This window comes from Primulina eburnea, unplaced genomic scaffold (genome assembly GCF_022965805.1).
Source record: "Primulina eburnea isolate SZY01 unplaced genomic scaffold, ASM2296580v1 ctg1294, whole genome shotgun sequence".
NCBI lineage: Eukaryota > Viridiplantae > Streptophyta > Magnoliopsida > Lamiales > Gesneriaceae > Primulina > Primulina eburnea.
Window position 1 is genome coordinate 24,221 of NW_027330818.1, and position 26,775 is coordinate 50,995.

Here is a 26,775-nt window from a genome sequence, read left to right on the forward strand (position 1 = left end):
TCTGTGACACCTTGACCCGTTACAATTAAAATACAGCGGAAATTTAAATTTTCTTGCAAATGGAAGGAGTTTCAAAATACATTTAATTAAAATCTTTACATCAAAATAATACATGATCATTCAAATGATATAACAAAATACAAAACATCATTTCTATGATCATGTCCAAAAATCTTCCTTCCAACATGGCATTCTTATGACCCCCTGTCCACAGTCAACGTCCCGGTCCGTCGCTCTTATCTGCATCACATGGAAATAACTGAAATGAGTATAAAACTCAGCAAGTGGAACTCTTACATAGCAATGAGCATATCATACTCTGAAAACCAAAGCTTTAAAACATAAATACCATCAACTCTGAAATAAATATCATAGCAATAGCATAGCAATAAGATGGTATTTCTCTTTCTCTGGTATGGATTGATATCAATAGTAACTCTGTCTGTGGTGCTCGTATCCCAATCGATATAAACCGATAACTCTGAGGGATAAAAGCCTATGGTCATTGATCAACTAATTGCATGCAATCTCTGACTATGTATCTATCAATCCATAAAACATTTAAACTCTCTCTTGGCATTTAAACAACACTTTGCAATCACTTACTCTTTTGTATTCCCTTTTCAATACAATTGGGACATACAATGCCTCCAATAGATATACAAGTGAATCTGTAATAGCCGAGCCCGGTGTACGGTATGATTTAAGTTTCGTTTGTTATTTGGGTTATGTGATTAGATGTTTAGAGTTGTGTTTTGGGCCATAGTATTATTGGTTATTATTGTTCTTGAGGTGTTAGTTGTTGTTGGTTGTTCGTTTCAGAGTTTCGGATCGATTTTAGTTGCGTTGGTTTTGTTCATTGCCGTAGCAAGAGTGCACCCGCGCTCTTAGAGGAGTGCCCCCGCGGTGTACTGTTCATGATTTTGGATTTGGGAGGCCGTAGCATCACCTCACCCGCGGTAGTGCAAGGACCGCACCCTGCGGTGCTTACAGTGCCGCACCCGCGGTGTTCGTGGTTCAGGATTTTTGTGGATTGCCGTGAGCTCAGCGCACCCGCGGCCCTTGTGTTGACGCACCCGCGGTGGAGGTATGGGCGAGATATTTTTACCTTTTTGGAGTGGTTAGCCATCACTTTACCTTTTCATTTCCTCTCATTTCCGATTTCCTCTCTTCTTCCAAGGGTTTTCTCCATTTTCTTTTGCTTCCTATCTTCGATTCGTGGATCTAGTTCGATTTTTGACTTGAGATCGAGGTTCTCCTTGGTGCTAGGAAGCTTAGGTAAGTTTTTGGTTGAGTTCTATTATGGTTTTTGGTAATGAGATGCTATAGGTTGATGTATTGGTTGGTTTAATGGATTATTTGACTTGTATTTTTGGATATAGAGTTGATTTTGGTATTATTTATGGATTATTGTTGTAGGTGGTGTACCAAGAGTATAGTTTGGAGGTGTTCTATTGGTTGTAAGTGGAATTTCATCCCTTGTGCTCACATGATGTTATATGTATTGTATTTCAAAGGTTTCAAAGTGTTATTCCCTTCAATTGATCCATTGTTATGTATTGATTCCATTGATTATCTATTGGAGGCATTGTATGTCTCATTTATTGAAAAAGGGAATACAAGAGAAAAGATATAGTTTCCAAAGTGATTGTTTAAATGCTGTTGAGAATTCAAATGTTTTTATTGGATTGATTGAATCATAGTCAGAGCATTGCATGCAATTAGTTGATCAACAACCATAGGCTTTTATCCCTCACAGTTATCGATTTATATCGATGGGATATTTGCAACCACAGTCAGAGATACTATTGATATCAATCCAACCAGAGAAAAGAGAAATACCATCGTATTGCTATCTATTGCTATGTTATTGCTACAGTTATTGCTACAGTATTCATGTTTCAGAGTTGATGGTATTTATGATTTCAAGTCATGTTTTACAGAGTATACTATGTATCATTGCTATGTAGAGTTCCACTTGCTGAGTTTTTATACTCATTTCAGTTATTTTCATGTGATGCAGTTAAGAGCGACAGATCAGGACGTTGACTGTGGTCAGAGGTCATATGCATACGAAGATTGGAAGGATGATGTTTTTGTTATCATTTGGGACATGATCATAGGAATGATTGTTTTGCATTTTGTATATCATTTGAATGATCATGTATTTATTTTGTAAACATTTTATGAAATGTATTTTGAAACTCCTTCCATTTGAAAGAAAATTTTAAATTCCGCTGTATTTTTATCGTTACGGGTCAGGGTGTCACAGAATCAATACATAACTATAAAACCAATGAAGGGAATAACACATTAAAACCTTTGAAACACGATACATATATAATCATATGAGCACAAGGGATGAAATTCCACTTACAAACCACAATAACACCTTGAATCTAACTCTTGGTACACCACCTACAACAATAATCCATAAATAACACCAACATCAACTCAATATCCAAGAATCCAAGTCAAATAATCCATTAAACCAACATAACAACAAGCCCAAATCATCTCTCACCTCAAACCAAGAAATAATACAACCAAAAGCTTACCTTAGCTTCCTAGAGCAACCAAGAACTTCGATCTCAACTCGCAACTCCAACTAAATCCAAGAATCAAAGGTAGAAAATGAAAGAAAATGGAGAAAACCCTTGTTCTAAGAGAGAAAAACGAGATTGAGAGGAAAGGGAAAGGTGAAAATGAAGTCAACTCATCCAAAAAGGTACTTAAAATCTCGACCATACCTCTACTGTTCATCACCGCGGGTGCGCTTCCAACAAGCACCGCGGGTGCGCTAAGCTCTCGGTAAACCAAACAGTACCCTGAAAAATACGACCGCGGGTGCGTTCCTGCAAACACCGCGGGTGCGGTCTAACATCACCGCAGGGTGCGGTGTACTCACGGCCAAAACACCAAAATCCAACAATTACGACCGCGGGTGCGGTCCTTACACTGAGTGCGGGTGCGGTGCTGCCACGGCCAAGACAAAATCTAAGGCAACTAAAATCAAACCAAAACACTGAAACAACGCAGCAGCCAACAACTAACAACTACGAACATCAACAACACCACAACACAAGAATAACCAACCATACTATGGCCCATAAACACAACTCTTAACATCACCACTAGACTTAAACTTAATCAATAAATCTATAACATACGAAAACTTAAACCGTACCGTACACCAGGCTCGGCTATTACAATCTCCCCTCCTTAGAGGAATTTCGTCCTCGAAATTGACGTCACTGCACGAACAACTCAGGATACTTCTCTCTCATCTCATCCTCTGGTTCCCACGTAGCCTCTTCGATCAAATGGTTCCTCCAAAGAACTTTAACGATGCCGATCTCTTTGTTCCTCAAAACTTTAACTTTGCGGTCCAGAATCTGAACCGGAATCTCTTGGTACGTCAAATTCGGCGTCAAGTCCAATGGCTCGTGGTGAAGAAAATGGGAAGGACTCGCAATATACTTCCTGAGCATCGATACGTGAAAAACATTATGGACTCTGTCAAGATCTGGCGGTAGGGTTAACCTGTAGGCTCGATCTCCAACTCTGTCCAATATCTCGAATGGACCAATAAACCTCGAACTCAACTTACCCTTCTTGCCAAACCGCATCACACCCTTGAGAGGTGCTATCTTCAGAAACACGTGATCGCCAACCTCAAACTGCAAAGGTCTACGACGAACATCTGCATAGCTCTTCTGTCTCGACTGCGCAGTCTTCATCCTCTCATGGATAACAGCAACAATATCGGCCGTCTGTTGGACCAACTCTGGTCCCAACATCTTCCTCTCACCAACCTCATACCAATACAAGGGAGATCTCCACTTCCTGCCGTAAAGTTCTTCGTACGGTGCCATCCCAATCGTCGCTTGGTAACTGTTATTGTACGTGAATTCAACAAGAGGCAACTTAGAATCCCAGCTACCAGAATAATCGATAGTACAAGCTCTGAGCATATCCTCAAGAATCTGAATGACTCTCTCTGATTGACCGTCGCTCTGAGGGTGATAAGCTGTACTGAAAGCTAACCGTGAACCCAAAGCTCTGTGCAAGCTCTTCCAAAACTCTGAGGTAAATCTAGGGTCATGATCAGACACGATAGACACAGGGACACCGTGAAGTCTAACAATCTCTGCTATGTAATCCTCGGCATACTGGTTCATGGAATACGTCGTCTTGACTGGAATAAAGTACGCTGACTTGGTCAATCGATCGACAATAACCCAAATGGAATTGAAACCCTTCTGCGTCCTGAGAAGACCAGTCACGAAATCCATCGTAATATGCTCCCACTTCCCCTGAGGAATCGGCAATGACAACAATGTCCCAGCAGGTCTCTGGTGCTCAATCTTCACCTGCTGACAAGTTAGGCACTGGGAAATAAATACGGCAATGTCTTTCTTCATACCTGGCCACTAGTAAAGTCGACGAAGATCCTGATACATCTTGGTGCTGCCTGGATGTATCGAATATGGCGCGGTATGAGCCTCTGTCAAGACGTCTCGCCGAATGATGTGAATATTTGTACGAATAAATAGTAAACACGATTAAAACGCAATCGCACCTTCTATTTAATTACGATAATAAGACTCGTGTGTTTTCCCGATATTTTGAATCAAGTAATTGATGTGTTATTCACCTCTAAACTGTAAAAGTTTAGCAACAAATAATCACGAGGATAACAATCGAAATTTGTTACGAACCTTCGAAGAACGACGCCTACGACAATCCGCACAAGCACGATCGACAAACGCCACAAAGTTACAAAACTTTGATAAGTTTGATTTAATTTGACAAAGCTAAAGCCTTGAAAAGTTGAGAGAAAAATCTCACAAGTTTGATAAAACTCAAAATAATATGTGTATTGTGTGTTAAAATTTCGTCCAAGATGTTTACATATCCAAAAAGATTACTAGAATCTAGTTTTCTAACAAAGTAAAACTCTAAAGAAGAAAATAAAATCGCGCAAAAAACACTAGACACGGACCCCGTGCAGACCTCTGTGTCCGGGTCCATGTACATACTGTAAATAATCTTCAATCGGAAACAAGGGACATGGACCCCGTGCTTACCTCCGTGTACGGGTCCGTGTAGGCACTGTCTTCGACAAATACATAGGGCACGGACCCCGTGCCTGGGTCCGTCTTCAGGTCCGTGGAGCTACTGGAATAACTCAACTCATGAAGTATAGGACACGGACCCCGTGTGCAGGTCCGTCCAGACTCGGTCTGCTCCATCAATGCTTGAATGATATTCTGTTGGCCTCCAAACGTACTCCCATGCATCACGACCCCTTCAGGATTGCTCATGACTCCTTGTAGTGCCTCCTTGAATCTCTTTAGTTGACCCCTCGTGATTGGTCCCTCCGGCAACTGCAAAGGATCCCATGCTTTCCTTGGGACGTCCATGTTCGCATCATCCTCCCCTTCTTGAAAAAGATTTGTCCTCAAATCTTGCTATCACCTACATCAAACAACGACAAATCACTAACATTAAATGTAGAACTTACGTTGTACTCACCTGGCAAGTCGAGTTTGTAGGCGTTGTCATTGATCCTTTCAAGAACTTGGAATGGTCCATCGCCCCTAGGTAATAGCTTTGAGCGTCGCTTCTCCGGAAACCTCTCCTTCCTCAAGTGTAGCCACACCCAATCACCCGTCTCGAATACCACCTTCTTTTTCCCCTTGTTAGCTTGCTTGGCATATTGCTCATTTCTCTTTTCAATATTGGCTTTGGCCTTTTCATGCAACAACAAGTTCAGCCTTCTTTTTGCCATCCATGTTTAACCTTTCACTCACAGGTAAAGACATCAAATCCAACGGAGTCAAAGGATTAAATCCGTATACAATTTCAAATGGCGAATAGCTAGTAGTAGAATGCACACAACGATTATAAGCAAACTCAACAAATGGCAAGCAATTCTCCCAATTCTTTAAGTTCTTCTTGAGAATAGCACGTAATAAAGTTCCTAACGTCCTATTAACTACCTCAGTTTGACCATCAGTTTGAGGGTGACAGGTCGTAGAAAACAGTAATTTAGTGCCAAGTTTAGCCCACAGTGTTTTCCAAAAGTAACTTAGGAATTTAACATCACGGTCCGACACAATAGTCCTAGGCATGCCATGCAGCCTAACGACTTCTCTAAAGAACAAGTCCGCAATGTTAGATGCATCATCAGTCTTGTGACAAGCAATAAAGTGTGCCATTTTAGAAAACCTATCCACAACAACAAATATAGAGTCCCTCCCCTTCTTTGTCCTAGGTAACCCCAAAACAAAGTCCATAGAGATATCAACCCAAGGTTCACTAGGGACGGGAAGTGGTTTATATAATCCATGTGGTAGTGTCCTAGACTTAGCTTGTCTACAAGTTATGCACCTCTCACAAATACGCTCAACATCATGTTTCATGTGTGGCCAATAGAAATGTTCATGCAATGCACTCAAAGTTTTAGCCACACCAAAATGTCCCATTAAACCACCCCCATGTGCCTCCCTAACAAGTAGTTCACGAATGGATGACTTAGGGATACACAACCTATCTTCTCTAAACAAGAAACCCTTATGCAAGTAGAATTTATCATGTGGACCATGCATACAAGTTTCAAACATCTCTTTAAAATCATCATCTAGCACATACAATTCTTTAACAAGCTCAAACCCCAAGATTTTAGATTCCAAAGTAGATAAAAGCACATACCTCCGTGATAGTGCGTCGGCCACTATGTTTTCCTTACCTTGTTTGTACTTGATGATGTAGGGGAACGTCTCTATGAACGCCACCCACTTGGCATGCCGCTTGTTCAGCTTTTGTTGACCCTTAAGGTGCTTTAGAGATTCATGGTCCGTATGGATCACAAATTCCTTAGGGCTCAAGTAGTGCTGCCACGTCTCTAGGGTCCTCACAAGTGCGTAGAACTCCTTATCATACGTGGGATAGTTAAGCGCTGCCCCATTGAGCTTTTCACTGAAGTAAGCCACCGGTCGTCCTTCTTGCATTAGCACTCCACCGATACCTACACCTGATGCATCACATTCAATTTCAAAAGTATTAGCAAAATCAGGTAACACAAGTAAAGGTGCATTAATCAATTTTTGCTTGATGAGATTAAATGACTTCTCTTTCTCCTCGCCCCAATGGAATGGAACGTTCTTCTTGATCACTGCCGTCATTGGTGCTGCCAATGCGCTAAAATCTTTTACAAACCTCCTATAGAAGCTTGCAAGACCATGAAAACTTCGGACTTGACCAACATTAGTAGGCGTTGGCCAATCTCGAATAGCACTTACCTTGTCTTCATCAACTTGTATACCTTGTGAACTTACCACAAAACCAAGGAAGACAAGTTTTCTAGTACAAAAATCACATTTCTTCAAGTTAGCATACAAATTTTCAGCCCTTAATTTGATTAGCACAAGTTTCAAGTGGTTAACATGCTCTTCTAAGTTTTTGCTATACACTAGGATATCATCAAAATAGACCACGACAAATTTTCCTATGTGTGCACGCAAAACATGATTCATCAACCTCATAAAAGTGCTAGGTGCATTAGTTAAGCCAAAAGACATAACCATCCACTCATACAACCCATATTTAGTTTTGAAAGCAGTTTTCCACTCATCACCTTCTCTCATCCTAATTTGGTGATACCCACTTTTCAAATCAATTTTGCTAAAAATGCAAGACCCGTGCAATTCATCTAACATATCATCTAGTCTAGGTATGGGATGCCTATACTTAATGTGTGGGGACCCGGGCTCTAAACTCAATTCTTTTGGGATTTATTGGATCTTTGCTCGAAAATGTGGGTCAAAATTTTGCTTTTTAATGTTCAATCAAATGTAAACATAAAGCATGTCATTATTATTTAAACAACCATAATGTACATACACATCTGTTTGATATAAACATACACAATTGTCTATATGTTCCGTACAAGTCTAGTACAATATCAAGTAGTCTTCTTCTACGCCCGGCATCACCACTCTATAAACTCTCTCTTCAACAACGTGACCCTGTACCTGTCCCACCTGTTGTCAAGTACACATACAGACAAGACAACAGCCGGATAACTCCTGTGGGGACCCGGACGCTAATCATTTTCTTAATCATCATTGGGATATAATTATCAGTTCTGATAAACAGGGTCTAAAAATTTTTCTTTTTAAAATGCATCTGCGGAAGGTAATGGAATCTAAATAATATACATCTCTGTATAAAATACATTTCAGTATAAAAGTACAATACTGTACAATCCAAGTCTAAGGTTCGGTTACTAAGTTCAAGTAATAAACCAAATCTACAGTAAGTCCGGAATCACCACGCTAACTCTTCTTCTTTCCTCATCCTCTTGACCCCGATCCAGACCCACCTATTGTCATGCTCACATACAAAACAAGACAACAGCCGGATAACTCCGGTGAGAATAAATCCCAGTATAAAACATGGTAAGCATGTATGTACACATATATCTTATGAAACATGCTGACATTAACAAAATCAAAGGTAATAGATTTCATACTCATGAAATCAAATCAAATAAACATGCAACTCAAGTCAGATAAACATTCATATAAACAATCTAAATCATGAGACCTGCTATCATAACTAAAAGCAGTAACAATGGGTTCCATAGTCTATGAATCCCATTCATATACGCATGCAGTTCTAGTCAAATCATGTCTAGACTCGACTCCACTATAACTCTAGGGATCCCGGTGTGAATAAGACGTCAATGGATGTCACTTACCCTCCCACTCGGGGTGACTGTACGTCTTATTCCTAGACTTCGGTCATCTCTGTATCGAATAATCTACAGTAGGAGGGTGTCTGCTCCTACGTAACGATACACCGAGCGTCTAGAAGTCTGACTATATGTCAAACTTTCCTATCTCAAATTCAATGTATAACAATCTGTAAACAAAGCATGTTCATTTCAAAAGATTTGAATATAAAGTCTATAAACAAATCATAATCATATCAGAAGATAAACAATAATCAAGTATGTGATTTTATTGGGAAACTCAATGAGATCTGATTGAGTTATATCTTCCCAGATATCACATGAATTATACCTTTGTCGTCCCTGTCTGACGAAGACAAAGTCTGCTATTCAACTCTGTCCATATCAAATCTGAAATGACAATATCGAATACGCTGTGTCAGTAAATAACTCAATACACAATCTGTTCTGTTCAATACTCAAATCAGTATATAATCTGATCAATATCGGAACAAGATACAATATGATTCATATCATCGATATCACAATACAATCTGAATCAATACTGAATCTGATCAATCTAAATCAACTAATGTTTCGACGGCATAATAATACAATGTGAATAACCCCGTCAATCTGAATATCACAAATATAATACTGGAACTCATAATCTGTGTCAACATAATTCATACTCTGAATATTAACACAATTCTGATATAGAATCTCAATCAATGTCTTTCGAAAATCATAACAATTACAGAACCAGTCTGTTCTTTAATCTGACTTCAATTCTATAATGTCTACGGTAGCAGAAACACCATATCTGAATCATATTCAATTCTGACAATATCTTAAATTCAAATCTTGTCTAAACGTAACGAAACTTACGTCCAGTTGTAGCCTGCTCTGACAGGAACACAGTACTGTGTTTGGATTCTAAATCAGACGGACGGATTTCTCCAAATCGTAACTATAAGCTCCAGAGAGAATTTGAAAGCTTTACTCCAAGATTTTCCTTGAAATCCATTCTTAAAAATCGATTTTGTATATATATCTATATATACATACACACACGCATGGACGACAAATGGCTCAGTGCATGTTCTGCACGTTGCGCGCATATGCGCGCACAAAGTCGCGCATATGCGCCGGTTGTTCGAACCAGCACATCATCGCCTCGCGCTTATGCGACATTTTTCTCGCGCATATGCGCCGCGCCTACTGTACGTCCCGCGCATGTGCGCCCACTTCGTCGCGCATAGGCGCCAAGGTTTCTTGACATGTCGCGCATATGCGCGCATTTCTTCGCCCATGTGCGCCATGGCTTCGGCCTTCCTCATATATTTGGTGAATTTTCCCGTCTTTTCCGGTCCGATACAATACGTCTATAATTATATCGATTATCACCAATAAATATAATAATCATCGTCAAATCATTTCAGATTAATTTTTTATTACAGTAATAAAATCTCGGGCATTACATTTCTCCCCCTCTTAGTTCTGAGTTCGTCCTCGAACTCGCAAGTAATCAATTCAGATATATCATAAAAAATGTATACAGAGTTTTAAATCAAATCTCTTATCTTACTGAATCCATTCTGAAATCTCTTTCTTGTATCAATCTCTGATTTCAAATTCTGAATAAGACTTCATGAAGTATATTATCATAATACTTCTCAATTTAATTCTGACAAAATCAATCTTGCCATGTGGGTTATACAACATCCGTATAAACCACTCCATAGTCTATAATAATTCAATACAGCCAACCATCATTAAATCTGCTGCTCTCGATCTAGGACATATTCAATCCTCGACCTCAAATACCAATGATGTTGGTTTATCACATCTGTTCTTTCTGAACTATCTTCATCTTCCTTCGAATTTCTTCAAAAGAATTAGAAATCTGTAGTATTCAATGTATAATGTCCTGACTGAAACTATCTCATTACCAATCTGGTAGGCTGATAGGTATTGTCATGCAGTGATAATAAGTCACATCAACTAGTGCTAACATCCAGCACTAAAGCTGTATAGTGCTAACATCCAACACTAAAGCTGTCCCAAAATCTTCTAATATCTGGCTAATACATTCTGACGGTCTGTCAATCTGTAAAACCATTTAAGAGAGAGCTCGTGATATACTCTGTCACACATACAAAATCAATCAAATCACAATCTGATATAATCTACTGTGGCATTCTGATCTTTTTGACCACTTCTTTGACATCGATCTGTGTCATTTGGTCATGTTTGTACATGATCTTGTACAAACTAATAGAATATAGATTGAATAATCTATCAATCACAATCATATTCTATCATGATCTGGAGAAAATGGCGTTAATTTCATTAGAAAGCAATAGAATGTACTCCCACTTCTATTTCGAACTATACAATTCTGTAATAAATCTTCTGATTTCTATCTTTCTGTCTTTTATATTAGCAATTCAGACATATCAGTACAATTTCTGCCAACATTTCAGCATAAATTCCGCTATAACTGATTTAATCTGTCTATATCACAACTATCTGTTCGAATATCATACATTCTCAATCATCAAACTGAAAACTGAATCCACTACAGCGCATTTCTGACACTATCTGTGATTTCAACTTCGAACTACTGATATAATCAAAACAGTTAATAACATAAATTAAAAAAAATACCTACCTGGTATTCGGCTCTGACTATCGATATCAATTCTGTTATTCCATTCTGAAGCATTCTGATACCACAAGATAATCAGTCTCATATAAAATACACAATCACCTATCTGTTACTCTGATTGATACACTATTCTGATTATCGAAATCAAGTTCTGAATATTCTGATCGCATTTCTGAATAGCTGTACCTCTCAAATTCAACTCTGATACAATTGAACTGTATATATTCTCAACGGTTCACAACAATCTGTATCATATATGGATTCAAAACAACAGTAATATCAAATTAGATACAAAATATCAGTAACCTATACAGATCTAGTGAGTTCAATGAACTCATAAAACACTGATTTCTGGTAAATATCTTCATATCATTCTGATCAACTGCGATATCTCATTTGCAAGTCAAATATGCTCCCCAAAACAATATAGATATCTCAAATATTGATTTAGAGCAATAACAATACACAAGCAGATACAAAACAACAGTTGAATGAGATAATCTGTCAAATCAGACACAATAATTTCTGAAATTTCTGAAATTCCTGAAATTTCTGATCTTCTGACATCGGTATCATTCTCAATCACTGATCCCAATCTCATCTGTGTCAAGGTCAGTCTGTATACCAATTTCAGATATCCCTTACTCTGAATACAATCTGTTTCAAGTGGAATTCTTATCTGAATAGTTTCTGTATACAATAATTCTAATTCTCAGAATATTCACTACCATCTCCAGATATTCAACTCTTTCAATTCGGTATGTATTATTCTGTATATTCAATATCATTCTGTACTGAATCTAATATACAAATAATACCTGATCTACATTCAATTTCTGAAGTCTATCTTTTTGGAGATTGCACAAATCTGGAATCTTATCTAGGAAAATATCAGCCAACTCGTATATCACTGGCAAATCTGCCAATGCTAGGCTCGATTTCAGTGGATCTACTGAATACATAAGGATGCAATCTGCTCCTTTCTGTATTAATCGAGTAATATACAATACAAATATCAAAGGAATTCTACATCTAGAATCCTTATCGTGGTATCTCCACTGATCAGTCACCTATGGTCTGACTCTTACTATTTCTGGAAAAAATTCTACAATATGTCTGTACTCGTTCAGCATATACATATCAATAATGCGTTCAAATCAGAAAACACAAGTACATCATAATCTATCTCTATTTCAGTCTCATCTTACTGTAGTATACAATATATACAGAAATCTCTGATATCAACATTTCCTCAACAAGCAAGGACATCAATACTACAGTACATACAAACCCAACAGATACAGCATCTTTCCATGCAACTCAATCAAAGATATTCTTAACAAATGCATTAGTATATATCAATACATATGCAATAGAATCATAAAGAATAGTACCTGTTGTGAATTCTGGATTTGTGTTTTCAATTGAACTCTGTTCCCTACAATCTTCGGGAACGCTTCTGAGGACAGACTTTAGCAAAGTGTCCCGGCTGTCCACAAATATTGCATCGACCAGTCACTCCCTGGCATTGCTCGGTGGAATGTCTCCCTCCGCAACTCCAGCAATACACTCCAGTATAACTCGGGCTAGAACCACTGGAGCTAGATGAACCACTCCCCAACTTCTTGAATGGCTTCTTTCGAGCTTTCAGCAAATCTTGCTTCCCACTCGTACTGCCGTGATCATATCGAAGAGGGGATTGCTGTGTCTGGGGTTGTTTCACACACAACCTCGTCAGTTGTCTAATCAGACTCACCTCAGCTCTCTTCGCTCTACTCAGGATGTCAGCAAAATGGTAGGGTCGCTGCAAATTCATAAATGCAACTACCTCCGAATTCAACCCTCTGATGAACTGATTCACTACAGCTTCATCATCTCCAGCTATCTGAGGAGCAAAATGCAGTAGAGTAGAGAATTTGGCGGTATATTCATCAATATTGAGCTGCCCTTGGCTCAAATTCTCAAATTCTAATTCCTTGTCCTCTCGGTACGACGCTGAGAAAAATCTTCGATAGAATTCAGTTCTGAATATTTCCCACGAAATCACTCTACCTCTCTGTGCCCACATTCTTGTACTGGTAATCCACCAACTCCTGGCGGCTTCTCGTAACTGATAAGGCACCATTTTAACTCTCTGTTCATCTGTACAATCCAGCAAATCAAACAAGATTTCTATATCATCAAACCAGTTCTGACAGTCTTCAAATGTCTCGGTACCATTCAGAACCGGCGGCTGTAATAACTCAAATTCTTTCATCTTTTCTTCTAGCTGAGTTTCTGATGCATCTATCTGTTCAGACGAAGTACTGCCCTTTTCTTAAATTCTTTGAGGCGGTATATCTGAATATCAAACAAATCAATACACAATCTATATAATCTGTCTCAGCCCTCCTCTGATCATATACCTCTGATTCAGACTCGGTTCTGATCCAGGCTTAGTAATTACATGCTGCAATCAACTCAGATACAAATAACATGTAATAGGGAAAACAGTAAATCATGCTAGCACCCACAATGTAATTCAACATTATAATAAATCTCATGCTAGCAATCACATGCAAGGAAGAAAGTTCAATCTACCCCGCTCATTCTCTACTATTTCATTCTAAAAGATCTATCAACTCTTGTGACATCCTGACCCGTAACGATTAAAAATACAGCGGAATTTAAAATTTTATTGCAAATATGGAAGTAGTTTCAAAATACATTTCATAAAAATGTTTACAAAATAAATGCATGATCATTCAAATGATATACAAAATACAAAACAATCATTCTTATGATCATGTCCCAAAATATTTGAAAAATAATCTTCCTTCCAACGGTGTATGCATATGACCCCCATCTACGATCACTGTCCTGGTCGGTCACTCTTATCTGCATCACATGAAAATAACTGAAATGAGTATAAAAACTCAGCAAGTGGAACTCTACATAGCAATGATACATAGTATACTCTGTAAAACATGACTTTAAAATCATAAATACCATCAACTCTGAAACATGAATACTGTAGCAATAACTGTAGCAATAGCATATCAATAAGATAGCAATAAGATGGTATTCTCTTTTCTCTGGTTGGATTGATATCAATAGTATCTCTGCTCTGGTGCTAATATCCCTATCGATATAAACCGATAACTCTGAGGGATAAAAGCCTATGGTCGTTGATCAACTAATTGCATGCAATTCTCTAGATATATATTTATCAATCCAATAGAAACATTTAAAATCTCTCTGGCTTTAACAATCACTTTGAAACTCTATCTTTTCTCTTGTATTCCCTTTTGAACAATAATGAGACATAAAAGCCTCCAATATGCATAGCAATGGAATTAATACATAACAATGAATCAATTGAAGGGAATAACACATTAAAACCTTTGAAACACAATACATATAACATCATGTGAGCACAAGGGATGAAATTCCACTTACAACCAATAGAACACCTCCAAACTATACTCTTGGTACACCACCTACAACAATAATCCATAAACAACACCAACATCAACTCTATATCCAAAAATACAAGTTAAATAATCCATTAAACCAACAAAACATCAAACCTAAGTCAACTCTTAACTCACAACCTTAATAGAATCGCACCAAAAACTTACCTAAGCTTCCTAGCACCAAGGAGAACGTCGATCTCAAGTCTAAAATCCAAACAAATCCAAGAATCAAAGGTAGGAAGCAAAAGAAATGGATGAAAACCCTTGCTAGAAGAGAGAAATCTCGAAATGAAGGGGAAAAGATAAGATAAGGTATGGCCAACAACTCCAAAAAGTAACTTAAAAACTCGCCCATACCTATACCGCGGGTGCGACAACACAAGGGCCGCGGGTGCGCTGAGCTCTCGGCACAACAAAATAAATCCATGCACGATGACCGCGGGTGCGGTGCTACAATTACCGCGGGTGCGGTGCTTACACTGCCGCGGGTGCGGTGATGCCACGGCCTTCCAAAACCAAAATGATGAATAGTACACCGCAGGGGCACTCCTCTAAGAGCGCGGGTGCACTCTTGCTACGGCAATGATCAAAAATCAACGCAACTAAAATAGATCCGAAACTCTGAAACGAACAACCAACAACTTCTAACACCTCAATAACAATAATAACCAATAATACTATAGCCCAAAACACAATTCTAAACATCTAATCACATAACCCAAATAACATACGAAACTTAAATCGTACCATACACCGGGCTCGGCTATTACAACTCTGACTATCTCAATCTAAAGGATCTATCGCTCTGATACCACCTGTTGTGGGGACTCGAACGCTAATCATTTTCTTAATCATCATTGGGATATAATTATCAGTTCTGATAAACAGGGTCTAAAAATTTTTCTTTTTAAAATGCATCTGCTGAAGGTAATGGAATCTAAATAATATACATCTCTATAAAAAATACATTTCAGTATAAAAGTACAGTACTGTAAAATCCAAGTCTAAGGTTCGGTTACTAAGTTCAAGTAATAAACCAAATCTACAGTAAGTCCGGAATCACCACGCTAACTCTTCTTCTCTCCTCATCCTCTTGACCCCGATCCAGACCCACCTGTTGTCATGCACACATACAAAACAAGACAACAGCCGGATAACTCCGGTGAGAATAAATCCCAGTATAAAACATGGTAAGCATGTATGTACACATATATCTTATGAAACATGCTGACATTAACAAAATCAAAGGTAATAGATTTCATACTCATGAAATCAAATCAAATAAACATGCAACTCAAGTCAGATAAACATTCATATAAACAATCTAAATCATGAGACCTGCTATCATAACTGAAAGCAGTAACAATGGGTTCCATAGTCTATGAATCCCATTCATATACGCATGCAGTTCTAGTCAAATCATACGGACGGATTTCTCCAAATCGTAACTATAAGCTCCGGAGAGAATTTGAAATCTTTACTCCAGGATTTTCCTTGAAATCCATTCTTAAAAATCGATTTTGTATATATATCTATATATACATACACACACGCATGGACGACAAATGGCTCAGTGCATGTTCTGCACGTTGCGCGCATATGCGCGCACAAAGTCGCGCATATGCGCCGGTTGTTCGAACCAGCACATCATCGCCTCGCGCATATGCGACATTTTTCTCGCGCATATGCGCCGCGCCTACTGTACGTCCCGCGCATGTGCGCCCACTTCGTCGCGCATAGGCGCCAAGGTTTCTGGACATGTCGCGCATATGCGCGCATTTCTTCGCGCATGTGCGCCATGGATTCGGCCTTCCTCATATATTTGGTGAATTTTCCCGTCTTTTCCGGTCCGATACAATACGTCTATAATTATATCGATTATCACCAATAATTATAATAATCATCGTCAAAACATTTCAGATTAATTTCTGATTACAGTAATAAAATCTCGGGCATTACATTTCTCCCCCTCTTAGTTCTGAGTTCGTCCTCGAACTCGCAAATAATCAATTCAGTTATATCAGAAAAAATGTATACAGAGTTTTAAATCAAATCTCTTATCTTACTGAATCCATTCTGAAATCTCTTTCTTGTATCAATCTCTGATTTCAAATTCTGAATAAGACTTCATGAAGTATATTATCATAATACTTCTCAATTTAATTCTGACAAAATCCATCTTGCCATGTGGGTTATACAACATCCGTATAAACCACTCCATAGTCTATAATAATTCAATACAGCCAACCATCATTAAATCTGCTGCTCTCGATCTAGGACATATTCAATCCTCGACCTCAAATACCAATCATCATCATCCGATGTTGGTTTATCACATCTGTTCTTTCTGAACTATCTTCATCTTCCTTCGAATTTCTTCAAAAGAATTAGAAATCTGTAGTATTCAATGTATAATGTCCTGACTGAAACTATCTCATTACCAATCTGGTTGGCTGATAGGTATTGTCATGCAGTGATAATAAGTCACATCAACTAGTGCTAACATCCAGCACTAAAGCTGTATAGTGCTAACATCCAACACTAAAGCTGTCCCAAAATCTTCTAATATCTGGCTAATACATTCTGACGGTCTGTCAATCTGTAAAACCATTTAAGAGAGAGCTCGTGATATACTCTGTCACACATACAAAATCAATCAAATCACAATCTGATATAATCTACTGTGGCATTCTGATCTTTTTGACCACTTCTTTGACATCGATCTGTGTCATTTGGTCATGTTTGTACATGATCTTGTACAAACTAATAGAATATAGATTGAATAATCTATCAATCACAATCATATTCTATCATGATCTGGAGAAAATGGCGATAATTTCATTAGGAAGCAATAGAAATGTACTCCCACTTCTATTTAGAACTATACAATTCGGTAATAAATCTTCTGATTTCTATCTTTCTGTCTTTTCTATTAGCAATTCAGACATATCAGTACAATTTCTGCCAACATTTCAGCATAAATTCTGCTATAACTGATTTAATCTGTCTATATCACAAATATCTGTTCGAATATCATACATTCTCAATCATCAAACTGAAAACTGAATCCACTACAGCGCATTTCTGACACTATTTGCGATTTCAACTTCGAACTACTGATATAATCAAATCAGTTAATAACATAAATTAAAAAAAATACCTACCTGGTATTCGGCTCTGACTATCAATATCAATTCTGTTATTTCATTCTGAAGCATTCTGATACCACAAGATAATCAGTCTCATATAAAATACACAATCACCTATCTGTTACTCTGATTGATACACTATTCTGATTATCGAAATCAAGTTCTGAACATTCTGATCGCATTTCTGAATAGCTGTACCTCTCGAATTCAACTCTGATACAATTGAACTGTATATATTCTCAACGGTTCACAACAATCTGTATCATATATGGATTCAAAACAACAGTAATATCAAATTAGATACAAAATATCAGTAACCTATACAGATCTAGTGAGTTCAATGAACTCATAAAACACTGATTTCTGGTAAATATCTTCATATCATTCTGATCAACTGCGATATCTCATCTGCAAGTCAAATATGCTCCCCAAAACAATATAGATATCTCAAATATTGATTTAGAGCAATAACAATACACAAGCAGATACAAAACAACAGTTGAATGAGATAATCTGTCAAATCAGACACAATAATTTCTGACATTTCTGAAATTTCTGAAATTTCTGATCTTCTGACATCGGTATCATTCTCAATCACTGATCCCAATCTCATCTGTGTCAAGGTCAGTCTGTATACCAATTTCAGATATCCCTTACTCTGAATACAATTTGTTTCAAGTGGAATTCTTATCTGAATAGTTTCTGTATACAATAATTCTAATTCTCAGAATATTCACTACCATCTCCAGATATTCAACTCTTTCAATTCGGTATGTATTATTTTGTATATTCAATATCATTCTGTACTGAATCTAATATACAAATAATACCTGATCTACATTCAATTTCTGAAGTCTATCTTTTTGGAGATTGCACAAATCTGGAATCTTATCTAGGCAAATATCAGCCAACTCGTATATCACTGGCAAATCTGCCAATGCTAGGCTCGATTTCAGTGGATCTACTGAATACATAAGGATGCAATCTGCTCCTTTCTGTATTAATCGAGTCATATACAATACAAATATCAAAGGAATTCTACATCTAGAATCCTTATCGTGGTATCTCCACTGATCAGTCACCTATGGTCTGACTCTTACCATTTCTGGAAAAAATTCTACAATATGTCTGTACTCGTTCAGCATATACATATCACTAATGCGTTCAAATCAGAAAACACAAGTACATCATAATCTATCTCTATTTCAGTCTCATCTTACTGTAGTATACAATATATACAGAAATCTCTGATATCAACATTTCCTCAACAAGCAAGGACATCAATACTACAGTACATACAAACCCAACAGATACAACATCTTTCCATGCAGCTCAGTCAAAGATATTCTTAACAAATGCATTAGTATATATCAATACATATGCAATAGAATCATAAAGAATAGTACCTGTTGTGAATTCTGGATTTGTGTTTTCAATTGAACTCTGTTCCCTACAATCTTCGGGAACGCTTCTGAGGACAGACTTTAGCAAAGTGTCCCGGCTGTCCACAAATATTGCATCTACCAGTCACTCCCTGGCATTGCTCGGTGGAATGTCTCCCTCCGCAACTCCAGCAATACACTCCAGTATAACTCGGGCTAGAACCACTGGAGCTAGATGAACCACTCCCCAACTTCTTGAATGGCTTCTTTCGAGCTTTCAGCAAAACTTGCTTCCCACTCGTACTGACGTGATCATATCGAAGAGGGGATTGCTGTGTCTGGGGTTGTTTCACACACAACCTCGTCAGTTGTCTAATCAGACTCGCCTCAGCTCTCTTCGCTCTACTCAGGATGTCAGCAAAATGGTAGGGTCGCTGCTAATTCATAAATGCAACTACCTCCGAATTCGACCCTCTGATGAACTGATTCACTACAGCTTCATCATCTCCAGCTATCTGAGGAGCAAAATGCAGTAGAGTATAGAATTTGGCGGTATATTCATCAATATTGAGCTGCCCTTGGCTCAAATTCTCAAATTCTAATTTCTTGTCCTCTCGGTACGACGCTGAGAAAAATCTTCGATAGAATTCAGTTCTGAATATTTCCCACGAAATCACTGTACCTCTCTGTGCCCACATTCTTGTACTGGTAATCCACCAACTCCTGGCGGCTTCTCGTAACTGATAAGGCACCATTTTAACTCTCTGTTCATCTGTACAATCCAGTAAATCAAACATTATTTCTATATCATCAAACCAGTTCTGACAGTCTTCAGATGTCTCGGTACCATTCAGAACTGGCGGTTGTAATAACTCAAATTCTTTCATCTTTTCTTCTAGCTGAGTTTCTGATGCATCTATCTGTTCAGACGAAGTACTGCCCTTTTCTTAAATTCTTCGAGGCGGTATATCTGAATATCAAACAAATCAATACACAATCTATATAATCTGTCTCAGCCCTCCTCTGATCATATACCTCTGATTCAGACTCGGTTCTGATCCAGGCTTAGTAATTACATGCTGCAATCAACTCAGATACAAACAACATGTAATAGGGAAAACAGTAAATCATGCTAGCACCCACAATGTAATTCAACATTATAATAAATCTCATGCTAGCAATCACATGCAAGGAAGAAAGTTCAATCTACCCCGCTCATTCTCTACTATTTCATTCTAAAAGATCTATCAACTCTGACTATCTCAATCTAAAGAATCTATCGCTCTGATACCACCTGTTGTGGGGACCCGGACGCTAATCATTTTCTTAATCATCATTGGGATATAATTATCAGTTCTGATAAACAGGGTCTAAAAATTTTTCTTTTTAAAATGCATCTGCGGAAGGTAATGGAATCTAAATAATATACATCTCTATAAAAAATACATTTCAGTATAAAAGTACAATACTGTACAATCCAAGTCTAAGGTTCGGTTACTAAGTTCAAGTAATAAACCAAATCTACAGTAAGTCCGGAATCACCACGCTAACTCTTCTTCTCTCCTCATCCTCTTGACCCCGATCCAGACCCACCTGTTGTCATGCACACATACAAAACAAGACAACAGCCGGATAACTCCGGTGAGAATAAATCCCAGTATAAAACATGGTAAGCATGTATGTACACATATATCTTATGAAACATGTTGACATTAACAAAATCAAAGGTAATAGATTTCATACTCATGAAATCAAATCAAATAAACATGCAACTCAAGTCAGATAAACATGCATATAAACAATCTAAATCATGAGACCTACTATCATAACTGAAAGCAGTAACAATGGGTTCCATAGTCTATGAATCCCATTCATATACGCATGCAGTTCTAGTCAAATCATGTCTAGACTCGACTCCACTATAACTCTAGGGATCCCGGTGTGAATAAGACGTCAATGGCTGTCACCTACCCTCCCACTCGGGGTGACTGTACGTCTTATTCCTAGACTTCGGTCATCTCTGTATCGAATAATCTACAATAGGAGGGTGTCTGCTCCTACGTAACGATACACCGAGCGTCTAGAAGTCTGACTATCTGTCAAACTTTCCTATCTCAAATGCAATGTATAACAATCTGTAGACAAAGCATATTCATTTCAAAAGATTGAATATAAAGTCTATAAACAAATCATAATCATATCAGAAGATAAACAATAATCAAGTATGTGATTTTATTGGGAAACTCAAGGAGATCTGATTGAGTTATATCTTCCCAGATATCACATGAATTATACCTTTGTCGTCCCTGTCTGACGAAGACGAAGTTTGGTATTTAACTCTGTCAATATCAAATCTGAAATGACAATATCGAATACGCTGTGTCAGTGAATAACTCAATACACAATCTGTTCTGATCAATACTCAAATCAGTATATAATCTGATTAATATCGGAACAAGATACAATCTGATTCATATCATCGATATCACAATACAATCTGAATCAATACCGAATCTGATCAATCTAAATCAACTAATGTTTCGACGGCATAATAATACAATCTGAATAACCCCGTCAATCTGAATATCACAAATATAATACTGGAACTCATAATCTGTGTCAACATAATTTATACTCTGAATATTAACACAATTCTGATATAGAATCTCAATCAATATCTTTCGAAAATCATAACAATTACAGAACCAGTCTGTTCTTTAATCTGAATTCAATTCTATAATGTCTACGGTAGCAGAAACACCATATCTGAATCATATTCAATTCTGACAATATCATAAATTCAAATCTTGTCTAAACGTAACGAAACTTACGTCCAGTTGTAGCCTGCTCTGACAGGAACACAGTACTGTGTTCGGATTCTAAATCAGACGGACGGATTTTTCCTAATCATAACTATAAGCTCCGGAGAGAATTTGAAAGCTTTAATCCAGGATTTTCCTTGAAATCCATTCTTAAAAATCGATTTTGTATATATATCTATATATACATACACACACGCATGGACGACAAATGGCTCAGTGCATGTTCTGCACGTTGCGCGCATATGCGCACACAAAGTCGCGCATATGCGTCGGTTGTTCGAACCAGCACATCATCGCCTCGCTTATATGCGCCATTTTTCTCGCGCATATGCGCCACGCCTACTGTACGTCCCACGTGTAAGGCTCGAGATTAATAGTTCTCATTGACATAATACTCGGAATATATGAGTATGCATATATATATAATGAGGAGTGTTAAGTGAGATGAGAATAAGAAATACATGGAAAAAAGGAGAAAATCTTAAAATTTGGACAGAACAGTTGGCGCATATGAGCGACATCTACAGTAGCATTGGCGCATATGCGCGGAAAGAAGCGGCGCATATGCGCGACACCTCCAGTGACAATGGCGCATATGCGCGAGAAAAGTGGCGCATATGCGCGAAGTGTTAAATTCTGCATTGCCGAGACCAGTAGGTCTCGCGCATATGCGCGGGTGATGTCGCGCATATGCGCGAGACGTGTACTTCAAAGAACAAGCCATGTGTACTTAGACATGCTAGGTATAAATAGAGGTGTCCTCTTTTCTTCTCATTTCAGTAGCAACCACCGAGAGAAAGGGGAAGGATTCAGAAAAAGCTCCCAAAGTTTCTCCTTCACTTAAAATTGTGATTTTGTAAGATTTATACATCCAAACTTTAATCCGATTGCGGTTTTGAGCTCCTCTCATTATTAGCTACAAAGTAATGTAAGTTTCATTCAATTCCAGCATGTTTTGATATTTATGTGATGGGAAAATGATGAATTGAACTTCATACTATGTTCTTGAGATGGTAGATGTTGTAGAACCGTAAACGGATCGATTATCGGATGTCATACGATATTGTTACTATTCTTCCAGCATATTTAGAATTAAGTATGCAGATTTTGAATACTCTCATGTGCTTATGATGATGATTATGAGTTGAGACTATGGATTGTGAATATATGCGAGAGTTGGAGTGATCGGTGTGTCGAAAATCCGCCGTTACGCCGTTGATTTATACCGGGATTGAATATTGATCAATAGGTGTATTTGTTTGAGTTAGAAGTTGATATGGTGCATTGTATTTATGTCATTTCAGATTTGGTTTGACAGATTCAATATCGAGAATACGAGACTTCATTCCCTACGAGCGACAAGAAGGTATAGTACATGTTTTGTTTGGGGAATCACGACTCAAAGGAGATCACATTTGAGTTTCCCAACCAAAATCACATACTTGTTTTATTATCTATATCTTGATATGATTATGATTGTTATAGAATTGTTTCTAGAACTTGTATGCAAATCTTGCTATGCTTTGTTTACAGATCATGTTGCATTGCATTAAGATGATCATGCTTGTTTACAGATTTTGTATTCATGCATTAAGATAGGAAAGTCTGAGAGATCATCCAGACTTCTAGACGTTCGGCGATATCACAGCTTAGGGGAAGATCACCGCCCCTATTGTAGACGCGGAGACAGATCAGGCCGAAGTCTAGGAATAAGACATACCGTCACCCCGATTGGGAGGGTAGGTGATAGATCGTCTTATTCACACCGGGATCCCTAGAGTTCTAGTCGAGTCGAGTTTAGACATGATTAGATTCGCATTGCATAATTATATATGAATGATATTCATATTAGCATGTTTCATGTGTTTAGACTGTTTTAATGCATGTATACATGTTTATACTGGGATTTGTTCTCACCGGTTTTCCGGCTGTTGTTATGTCTGTATGTGTGCATAACAAGAGGTGGGGCAGGATCTGGGTCGAGACAACGATGATCGTGATAGCGTGGTGATCTCGGGCGCAGCAGAGGACTAGTGGTTCTTTTGTTAGACTTGTACTATCATTTAAGTTTAGATGATAGTGAACACTAGTTGTATATAGACCAAGACATGTATTTTATGTTTCATATTGTAAATTAAATTAAGAACTTATGTTTGTTTAGTTACAGTTGATTTAATGTAAAAAGCAAAAATTTGACCCACTTTTTATAACATAGATCCAATTAATCCCAAGAACAAGAATTAGAGCTCGGGTCCCCACACCGCGCATGTGCGCCCACTTCGTCGCGCATAGGCGCCAAGGTTTCTGGACATGTCGCGCATATGCGCGCATTTCTTCGCGCATGTGCGCCATGGCGTCGGCCTTCCTCATATATTTGGTGAATTTTCCCGTCTTTTCCGGTCAGATACAATACGTCTATAATTATATCGATTATCACCAATAAATATAATAATCATCGTCAAATCATTTCAGATTAATTTCTGTTTACAGTAATAAAATCTCGGGCATTACAACTCCGGTGAGAATAAATCCCAGTATAAAACATGTATGCATGCAATGTAATAAATCATACACCAATGCATAGCATATATCAATGCACATGAATATAAAATCTACAACATGTAAAGGAATACAAGTCTGTATTCAACCTCTAATTCTTGACTCGATTCATTTCTACTCTAGGGATCCCGGTGTGAATAAGACGGTCTGTCACCTACCCAACCACTCGGGGTGACGGTACGTCTTATTCCTAGACTTCGGTCAACTCTGTATCGAGGGTCTACACATAGAGAAAATCTACTACTATCCGTCGATACACCGAAACGTCTAGTTTGGCCAATCTGCCAATATCTCCAATCTCAGAACTCAATATAAATCAATAAATAAGACATTACATAATCAAATGTAATAACAATCTAGTATGTGATTTAGGGAAACTCGTATCAAATCTGAATCGAGTTGTGAAATCCCGTGACCACATGAATTATACCTTTCTTGTCGAACAATCTGTCGAAGTCTCGAAGTCGGAATGTCAACTCTTTCAAGACTAATCTGAAATGACAATATTTGAGACATACAATATCAATCTCTAACTCAAATCAACACATATTCCAATCAATAATAAATCTCAGTACAAATAGACGGAATAACGGCGTAATTCTCGGTACCGGTCAATTCACAACTCCACATATATCAATCATTCATATTCCTCAACTCATACTCAAGATCACACACTTATAAATTCTGAAATTCTGCATAATTCTCAACTAATACATGCTGGAAAAAATCGAGAACCTCTATACGGTATCCGAAATTCAATCCGATTGCATTTCTACGATACTCAATATACCAAGAACACATATTTCTAACAAGATCATAACTTCTCCAACATATGAATTTCGAAACATGTTGGAATTGAACAATACTTACATCCTTAGCTAGCTCTTGTTGTAAGGATCACAAATCCAGGCTCGGAATTAAAATCGGATGGCTAGTTGTTGCATAATCTTTGTTGATAATCTAAAATCTTGAAGGGAAAAAAAGAATTCTCGGTGCTCTCAGTTGCTGAAATGAAGAATGAATGACTCAATTCGCAATTCTATATATATATACATGCCATGTGTCAAGTTAAGAAGCAAGGGTGGCATTCTCGCATGCAGCACCGCGGGTGCGGTCACCTAGCACCGCGGGTGCGCTTTGCTCTCGACTGCATTTTCATTTTTCAGAAATCATCGACCGCGGGTGCGGTCTTGTTCTTACCGCGGGTGCGGTCACCACCGCGGGTGCAGTCCTTCCTGCACCGCGGGTGCGGTCTTGCTTCGCTCAAAACTTCCCAGCCTACTGCCCATCTGCCGCGGGTGCGGTCCACTTCTGAGTGCGGGTGCGGTCTGGCTTCGGCCTTACATTGTAAAATTCTATCTTTTTCACCTAACACTTCTTATAATATGATATGCATTCTCATATCTGTGAATCTCACATCAATGACAACCGATAATTCTCGAGCCTTACATAATGGTTATGTTATTGATTGCCCTACAATCTACACACATACGCCATGAGCTATCTTTCTTAGGGACTAGTAAAACGGGCACCACACAAGGTAACATGGACTCACGCACAAACCCTTTATCTAATAGCTCACTTACCTGTCGTTGCAGCTCCTTAGTCTCCTCCGGATTGCTCCTATAAGCTGGACGGTTTGGCAAAGCACTCCCGGGCACCAAATCAGTTTGGTGCTCAATCCCCCTCAATGGTGGTAAGCCTTGAGGTAGCTCCTCCGGAAATACATCGTCAAATTACTGCAATAGCGAAACAATAATGCTCGGAAGGGATCCGGCTATTTCACTTGTGTTAAGGAGAATCTCCTTGTAAAGTATTAACACAAGTGGTTCATGTGTGTGAAATAATTGTTTCAACTCACCTTTTTGGGCCATATATGATTTCTTTTTGGCCTCTTTCCTCTCCTTTTCTTTTCCCTCATTTTCTTTCCTCTCTCTTTTTTTTTTTGTGGCTATCTCACTCTATTGATCACTCTTTTTTTCAGCCACTTCAGTTTT

The 26,775-nt window shown here is 38.2% G+C and overlaps 1 protein-coding gene across 1 annotated transcript in view; it reads right to left on the bottom strand.

Annotated features, from left to right (window-relative positions):
* The window catches only part of LOC140820640 (uncharacterized), a gene marked incomplete at its 3' end in the record, with an annotated part of 51,697 nt that overhangs the window by 23,441 nt on the left and 1,481 nt on the right, over window positions 1–26,775 (bottom strand). The window contains 4 exon segments of the mRNA XM_073180939.1: window positions 5,539–5,677; window positions 5,817–6,578; window positions 6,714–7,368; window positions 26,267–26,517. Coding sequence (XP_073037040.1) covers window positions 5,539–5,677; window positions 5,817–6,578; window positions 6,714–7,368; window positions 26,267–26,517 — 1,807 coding nt within the window.